General features: G+C 37.5%; 1 protein-coding gene across 1 annotated transcript; it reads right to left on the bottom strand.

The window, feature by feature from the left end:
* Positions 1 to 589: 589 nt before the first annotated feature.
* LOC143900790 (uncharacterized) lies at positions 590 to 5,331 on the bottom strand. Its single transcript, XM_077412499.1, has 7 exons — positions 5,185 to 5,331; positions 4,712 to 5,101; positions 4,137 to 4,532; positions 3,045 to 3,677; positions 2,774 to 2,827; positions 2,358 to 2,652; positions 590 to 2,051 (listed from the first exon to the last, which is right to left on the bottom strand). The coding sequence occupies exons 1-7, from the start codon at positions 5,324 to 5,326 to the stop codon at positions 1,748 to 1,750; spliced, it is 2,214 nt and encodes a 737-aa protein (XP_077268625.1). The 5' UTR covers positions 5,327 to 5,331; the 3' UTR covers positions 590 to 1,747.
* Positions 5,332 to 9,019: the final 3,688 nt, after the last annotated feature.

Raw genomic sequence — 9,019 nt, 5'->3', positions numbered from 1 at the left:
CGTGGCGTCGCCATTCATCCTCGGTGTACGCGCCGGATGCCAGCGGTTTGTGGTCCACGATGAAGTCGTTGACACCATAATATGACGTTCAAAAAACCCTCCCAGGTTCATCCTAAAGAGCCGCGAAATCGACCGCTCGATCTTGCTGATGGGACAAGTCGCGCCGATCCGCATTCGTCGCGATGCCCTTATCGTCACTTTACTTCGCGTGTCTTTGATCGAGTACGATGTAAACAGTTTCGCTAAAATGAATGAAATTGAGATTGAAATGAAGATTGAAGAGTAAAGGTAACTTTAGATTTTTTAAATGAGTTTAATGGTATTTATTAGTGCTGCTATAACTTATAGGAGATCGGAAGAAGGCTAACACACAACATATGATAATATTTATTAAAACATAAAAGCATCATGTAACTCTGATTTGTATGCACATTTTTCTTCACTTATTATTTTAAGTATATCTTGTGATAAAAGCAGTAGATTAGTACAGTCTTCATTAATAAAATAATCAGAATAAAATAAAGCCAATAATTTTAAATTATTAGAAGGATAATAACAAATATATAGTAATCGCAAAAATCTAGCGTAATAAAACAACAAGACAATAAAAATTCGAAGAAATTTTGCCAGTGGACAAATTTAAAGGACCGCGCTCGGTTCAGATATTTTGTGCAATCAGTTACAGAGGAGCATATAATATAACGATTTTGATCCGCATTCGCGTTTATGTACGCTCAATCATTATTTCAGTGTTCTCGCTCTCCGCGTTCTCTCCTGGTCGCGCACACGGGCACGGCACGGCAGTGCGCATTGACATTGATTCCCTTTGTCGGGGTGCACGAGGGTGACGCGGACGCGAGAAGGACGGTTGCGTAACAATGCGAAAACGCAAGAGAGCATCCGACGAAAAGCTGCTCGTATCGCATTCCCATAAGTGGCGGCGGGGAATCCCGCAGAGACGTCCTCACGTTCCTCTACCCCACGTCCCGGGCGTTTCAACTCCCTCGTTCCGCCTCGCGTCCCCAGCTCGCGCGCGCTCCTTCTCGCTCTTACGCGAGATGAAGGGGGAATAAGGCGCCAGGTAGGCGAATACACCGACGGTAGAGCAGCGGCACCGCGGTGCCCCGTGGCGAGGACTGAATAACTCGTAATTGGGCCTCCTGGCCCACCGCCATTCACGCCTCCGTCGCGCTACAAAGACGTCTCGTGAAGGAGAGCGGAATCCCCGTAAAGGCCCCGCGCATTCGCGTTTCACTCGTACGACGATCGAGTCGCATCCGGTCCCTCGGGGAGTAATCGACGATCGTCCAAGTCATGTCGAAGAGTAATTTTATCTTACAGTCTACAGAACCTTAGTTAAGTAATATCGGGGAATGATCGACTAATCCGTCCATGGCGAAGCAATGTCGTGAAGTAATTGATTATGTACAACTAGAAGGATCGTAACATTCTTGGACGAAAAGGAAAATACGTTCGTATATTTACTAACGTTGTATGTTCATATATGCGGGGAAAGTTTATATTTATATATCATCATAAGAGAATTGCATATACTTACGGGCGTCGCTATATTTGAACGAAACAAATGCTAATTTTTAAGTGAATTCTTTGAAAAGAAGCAAAGCACAAATGCAGTCACGTTACAAGTTATGTTCATTTTTTATTGAATCACCATTGCATTCTTTAAAAATACACGTCATATTACGACCAAGTGTAAAACAATTATAATAAAGTTGTTGTTTTTTTACTATTTGCTTAAGAAATTATTATTTACTGTGGCTTTTGCGAGTTTTGCGTAAGCAGATTCAATCGATTCCGGAGACCGATCGACTAGTGGCCGAATGTCGTAAACGTCATCCTCTTCGTCCTCATACTCTATCTCGACATAATTCGGCAATTCATCGTCGTGAATAAAATCGTCGCTATTGGCAGAATAATTCTGAGCCATTTTACCATTGCTCATAATTCGTTCGATAGCAAAATCATCCTGATAATCCAGTTTCGCGGTAGAAAATGATCGATCAAACATTACATTGAACAGTCTGACATCCCTGTAATTATATCGCATCAAATAACTCGTTGTTGTAGCAAATAAATGATTATTGATCACAAGTACGCGTGATGTAGTTACGATAAAATGGAAACGATTATTGTGAATAATCCATGAATGATCCAAATAATAATATAAATTACGAAAAACACAACCAGATAAATCACTAATCAGAATAAAAAATATTGAGAAACATTGAATTTTTTTTTAAATATTATTCTTTCTCTGAGCTACAATACTTAGTTCTTAAGATTTGAGAACGCATGGCAGTTAACGACATAAGTAAAGTCCAAGGGAGAGTACTAACTTGGCGACAATTGGAATCTTGCCATTAATAACCCGAGATTGAATGATGAACCACTTGAATATGGTATCCGTAGAAGTGATTGATTCGTTAGGCGTACTTGCAAACTTTTCTCTGTCCTTCTTTTGTTCTTTACATGAACTGATTATGCGGCCCAAGCCCGACGGCTTGTGCTCTATGGAAACCATTTTGGCTTTATTGCCCCCTTTCTCTTTCTTGAAGCCCTTCTTGCATTCATCTATCTCTTTGTATTCGCGACCTATTTGTCCCTTCATTGATTGTTCCTTAGGCTTTTTATCTTCAACAAACAATTAAAAAAATATAATTAATTAAAAATTTAATATGATAATGTTCCTCTTCCATATAAATCATAACATAAAAAAAGATTAAAGGCTCAAGAATTCGTAAAACTCATGCACCTTTCATGATAGATGATGTACATGGTTTCACTGAGTCTGTTTTGAGTTTCTCGTCTGCAACGAGAAAATAAAAATTAATTAAAAGTTCAGTAAAGATGATAATAAAACAAGAATTTCTGCGTAAAGAAAATGACAAGATGCAAAGAAAAAATTAAAGACACCTTGTGATCTTTATATGTATATATTTATTATTATCATCATTATTATTAATATTATTTTATATATACACATGTATATATATACATATATAATAATATTAAATATAACTTACTTTTCATAAATTCTTTCTTTCTACTAGTACAAAATTCTTCACGATTGGATTTTTTCGTGGATTTGCATGATTTCTTGTGTTTATCTTTTTGTGTAGACTGACAGGTTTGCATCTTGTGAATAGTTTTCTTTCTCGATATACATTTAGCTGGACCTTTCACGCACCTCTTCTTGATTTCATCTTTTTCCTTGGTCTCACATTTTCTCCTTCGTTTCTCGCAAGACGGACTCTGTTTTCGATCTTTCTCATCGTTGCTGCAGCTAGCATAAAATCTCTGCGTTGTCTTGCTTATATTCGTGCCGAGAGCGATATCGGGAATCAAAGTGGAGAAAGATTTACGATCTTGCGGGACGGTGAAAATTGATTGTTGCGAGTAACGTCGTTTTCCGTCTGCTTTGTTGCAGTTTTTATCACCGGCTCGGGAAGAATTTCTTCTGCGACAGCTGTTGGATCGCTTTCGACTGCTTCCAGTGCACTTTCGCCGCTCTTTCTCGCTGATGTTACGTTTCTTGCGTCGTTTCTCGCATTTTGGTTTACAATCATTCCTTTCTTTTATTGTATCTTTGCAAATTGCACGGGGTTCGTCGGATTTCTCGCAATCTTCGCGTCGTTTATATGCCTTTGATTGCCGTCCTAACATATCAAGATGCGTTAAAGAAAAGTATATAATAAAAAATGAAAGAAAACAAGTGTAACAAGTTAAACAAATTAAAAGAATAATGAAGAAAAGATAAAAACACACAATAGGTAAAATATGAATTAGAAACGTGAAGAATGGACAAATTGATACACCACATAGAATTCCAACAAGATATAATAAATGTTAAATTATTATAATGATGACAGCTAATTTTAAATTATATTATTATAAGATAATAAAGCAGCAATATATATATATAATTTCTGTCTCTATTATTAATCTGTAAAATTCTGAATATTCGAGATAATCAGTTTCAGATGTTTCATGAGATATCGCATGAATATTAAATTAAATATGAATATTTCTTAATGAGAATTGTATTTTTATATGTTATTGTAATAATGATTATGCCGCTTCACATTACTCTTATATTATACATCTTGCATTAATACCCCGTTCCTGCAAACAATCAGAATCCCTCGACGAGACTCGTCCTTTCGCATCGCATTTTCGACGAGCCTCGGGACATCGCTCCGCGTCCCAACTGCATGGCTTTTGTCGTTTCAATTCGGGACACATGTAATTTTTGCACGACTTGGATTTTTTCTGCTGTCGTTTTTCACACGCATCATCTTGGGACGAGGCGCGAGTGTCTTTCCGTCGCGTTTTTCCGCAGATCTTTTTACTCTCGATCCGGCAGCGACTCTTCGCAACCTTCTGAGAACGCGTGTTTTTGGTCTCGTCTTCGCGTTTCGATCGTTGCGACTTATCATCCTCGCAATCGGCGGATCTCTTCGACCTCGAAGCGTCACAGGAAAATGACTGCAGTTTCGCCAGAGAAATGCGATCTATATGCGATTGACAATCTCATTAAATGTTGATCGTTTAATGCACTAATATTAGTTGCGGACTAGATATAAGACGCTTATTTTTATTAAATTACTGTACGCACATACATATAATTTCAAATTGAGGCTTATTTAAACTATAAGTTAAAAAAAATGATTATCTAAGAATTTCAAAACACCTGGATGTGATCGCGTGCTTCTCAAACGAACGATTGATGTATTCGCGCTCAGATCCTTTCTCAAGGTTTTAATTTCTCGGATAGATTGCTGCATCACGGTGCAACTTCCTGAGGAGAAGGCGCGACGTGGTACAGAAGGTAGACACAACGAAGACTTTCGAAAGCCTTGATTCTCCAAACTTCCGGAGTAAGCTAAATGATGAAATCGAGACGATTCGTAGCCTGCACATTGTTTTTGTCGCATTGTCCGAACGTCAGACGCGAAGAAACGATGGTCGTCACATCTTATTGCATCGTTCTCGATCTTAGAAGACTTCCATGTGTGATGTTCTCTACGAGGACATGACCGCTCCATAAAGGACCATTTTAACGGAATATTGCGCAGGATTTCTACAAAGACGTAAATCTGACGTAGTGTTTTGTGAAGTTCGAGTGTGTTTCAGTTTATGTACAAATTTGTGGAATTTCTCTACCTATTTTCGAAAACGCGGGTTGTTTCGCTGTATCTGTCGTTCCTTGCGGTTTCGTCATCGTATTCAATTGTTGCAATGTTTCGAATAAATTTCCTGATTGCTGCTGTTGAATTTCTGGTGATTTTAATTCCGGCTTCACCATCAGAAACGGAGAATCCGCATTTTTTACAGTGGTGCAAGTCGATAAATCATCAGTTGATACTTGTTCGATTGTGCGATCAATTCTGGGTTGCTGATCTTCTTGAAGTGTGAAAATTATTTTTGAAGCGCAGTCATCGTAGCAGACTTTATCAGACTTTATTACAGTGCTGTCATTATATACAAAACCGAAATCACCAGCCTGGATATTTGGAAGCGTTTTGCAGCACTTGCTTCTAGATACTGGATTTCCATCCAATAACTCATCGTACTTAATGAGAGGTTTTAATGTCTCTAAATGCATTTTCTCCGTATTTGTTTTGAAAGACAAAAAATAGGCGGGAAATCGAGAATTGAAGGTTGTCGTTGTGATTTCAGGTGAGGCCATCCATGTGGTGAAGATAGGTTCCAGATTATTGGAGACTGTTGACAAATTAATTCTTCTTATACTCTCGTAGGCATTCTTTTGTTTGCGTGAGGAATTGAGGAAGTTCGAAAGGCAACGCTTAAATACGAACATGGGCACGTGCGTTTCATGCTGTGATTCATCGTAATAAAGAACAATATTATATCCAATCTATAAACACATTTACTGAATACTTTTATATAATTTAAAATATTTTTAGTTCTTGTGTGTATTTACATATATTATTATATATAATTGTTATCTTTACGTACATTCCTATCTACAGGTTAGTCTTGATATTAAATTTGACATATGTATCATTTTTATGTATTGTTTTTAATACATATAATTAATAAAAAAATATAATTTTAAGAATAAATACAAATTATTGAAATTCTCTCTTTTTGGGGATGTTATTATTGCAAGACTTAACATTCTATCATAGTATTTATAACCAACAAATATTGATTTTTTTTTTACTAACTGGGGAGAAGTTGGTTTTGTGGAGAAGTACCTGCAAAAGATTTAGCAGGCAGAATATATGATAAATCTTGCAACGCGCATATTCTGAATCCATTCATGCTTGTTCTCATATTCATATAATATTTAATTAAAATAGTATTTAAAATTTGATCTACTTGGGTTGGTTTTGTGGCAGTACCTGCACAGATTTAGCAGGCAGAATATGTGATAAATCTTGCAACGCCAATATCCTGAATACATTCATGCTTGTTCTTATTCGTATAATATTTAATTAAAACAGTGTAAAATTTGATCTACTTAGAATTTTGAGGGTTCGGAATATATTAGGAAATTTAGTATAGAGATGTCAAGAATGGTCTGAAGTTTCAGCACTAAAATCGACGATCGATATAGTCTCTATATGTGAATATTAAAACATCTGATAAAATATCGCAAATCGAAAGTAAAATTGTATTTTCTAACGACATCATTGGACACATAATATAAATAATAGAAAGAAAAACATCATTATTATGATAAATAAGAACGATGTGTGCGCGTGACGATTTCGTATCGTTTCTTTAATGATCTACTGCAGTCAGAGTATCGTTAACAAATATCGGTTACCAGAATTTTTTGACGATAAAACCGCATCATCCGTACTCGCGCCTTTGAAATCGAAAAATCTTATTACGCAGAAAAATCTGATCGGACGTCGGTAGAATGAATGTAATACAATATTTGCATTTGCTGCAGTTTTTAATGTATAATGTAACGCAACGCTCGTCGCGCGAACGAGTTTAATGATCAGCGAACGTGACTCTACGCTCGCTGCCGTTCGCTTTTCTTCTTCCACGAGCCTTGACCTTCTTCGGAAACGCGAATTTCAAAGCCTCGAGATGTTCACTAGGTTCCTCTTTTGAAAGCTCATCGCCGTCTCTCGCGCTATCGTCGGACGCGGTCTGTTGCAACGAACTCCAAAATTCACTCTGTGTGGATACACGCAGTTATAATTTATTTGCAATGAATTTTTATTATGACTTATTAGTGACATTTAATTTTAATTATACAACTTGTAATTAAAAAATTACAATTGCAATTTATAATTTGCATTCACAAATTTATGACTATATTATCGTAGGAGAACTTTTCTTTTACCACGGTAAGAAAAGGTTACTCTTTGCGTATTCATGTTTACCTGATGGCATTGAGAGGTGGAAGTTGATTGATTCGGATCCTGTTTTGATGGTCGCGCGGTACGCGAACTTCTATCCAACAAAATTCGCTCCTTGCCGTTCTCCATTGATTGAGAATCGAGCGAAACGGGTCCCACAACTTTGTTTCGTTATTATCGCAGGCACGCACCTTCGAGATGCATATATAAGAGTTATTCGATTCTTTGTACTTTTAACACGATTTAAATAAATTTATTAACGCGCAACGTAGAATTAGTATTGTTCTTACCACAATAGCGTTCTTGAACGTAGAAAGCGATCTTATTGAGCTCTTAAAAGCAGAAAGTAATCTTTGTGAAGTGCAGATTCTGTTCATTTTTGTTCATGCCAACTTTAAATATATATGATTTGCATAAGAATACTTTCCTCAGAGAAATTTCTATGTTTTTCGTAACCAAAAATATATTTTGTCATCACGTTTCACATTACGAAACAGATTACGATCGGTATTCCGGGACGTAAGTCATTATTATTCGCTTTCCAATGCAAAATACAACATTAATATGAAGGCATATTTGCATTGGTGAAAGTGCCATAAAAGCGTATTATATAGTCGCAATTCCTCAAAGGCAGAGAAGACAGAAAGATTTAATATACATCATTTCCTTTTGTAATTATCCGCGTTTTCTATTCGTTCTACTTATATTCGTCCTAATTAAATATCGCGTTATGCATTCATCGCGTGTACTGTTTTCTGCCGTTTATGAAGAGCGTCATAATCATCGCGTTGCACAATAACCGTCCGTCCAAAGTCGAGTTCATCTACGAAGCGTTACTTAATCCGTATAAGAGTGTTGCAGAACTTGGAACTTGGTCTACGTCGTTTCCGACCGCATTAACGAGCCAAGTTTACGTTGTTGACGGCTGATACTCGCGAGGGAGTAATTTAATCGCGCACTTCGTTGCAGGCGGTGCAACATAGTTAATGAGTAGAATCGGCGAAGCAGTTCGCCAAAGCATTAGAACGAAAGCACGAAGTTGCACGGACAAGTTATATGTACATATCAAAAGCAGCAAGGAATTGGAAAAAAAAAAAAATCAGCCGTGCTCACACGTAATCCTCATTAATGTTGTCATTATATGATCGTTAAAAGCAAATTCCTTTCAAATTGACGTTTTTAAAATTAATCGGTAAAATTGAAATAAACGACAAAATTCATTATACTAACAGGATTCGTAATATTGATAATAATCGGTATTAATTTGTCTAAATTGGATGAATTGGTCTCTGGCGAATTAATATGAAGAATTTATCACCGAAAATTATGCTCTTTGCACGCATTACATCGCCCTATCAGGAACATCCAGCGGAATTTACTCGACATGAGTGTATTTCGACGTCCGACTGATTCAGCGCTCGCGATACGACGGCAATCAACTTTACTTAATGAACACTCGCCCGCGTGAAACGAGTGCATTTCTCCACGGACGCCTCGAGTTCGATTAATTCGGAACAAAGTTAAAGTCAGGTGACGTCCCAGCCGGCATCAGCGCGAGCGAGCGCAATCGAGCGAGTGCAGCCGGGTAACGTAATACGGAATCAGACTACTTACCTGAGCGATCTGACAGCTCGGAATAAAATCGGTCGACGCAT

Source organism: Temnothorax americanus, unplaced genomic scaffold, assembly GCF_048541705.1.
Source record: "Temnothorax americanus isolate GAGA-0224 unplaced genomic scaffold, ASM4854170v1 Scaffold30, whole genome shotgun sequence".
Lineage (NCBI taxonomy): Eukaryota > Metazoa > Arthropoda > Insecta > Hymenoptera > Formicidae > Temnothorax > Temnothorax americanus.
Note: the sequence above shows the minus strand (reverse complement) of the source record. Positions and strands in the feature narration are given on the sequence as shown.

What these genes read in the sequence shown, in the direction of transcription:
- LOC143900790 (XM_077412499.1), bottom strand. Translation starts at nt 5,326, where the DNA reads ATGGTGAAGCCGGAATTAAAATCACCAGAAATTCAACAGCAGCAATCA. An exon ending in AAGCACGCGATCACATCCAG is followed by an intron (nt 4,533 to 4,711) that starts GTGTTTTGAAAT and finishes AATCGCATATAG; the next exon opens with ATCGCATTTCTCTGGCGAAA. An exon ending in TACATCATCTATCATGAAAG is followed by an intron (nt 2,653 to 2,773) that starts GTGCATGAGTTT and finishes TGTTTGTTGAAG; the next exon opens with ATAAAAAGCCTAAGGAACAA.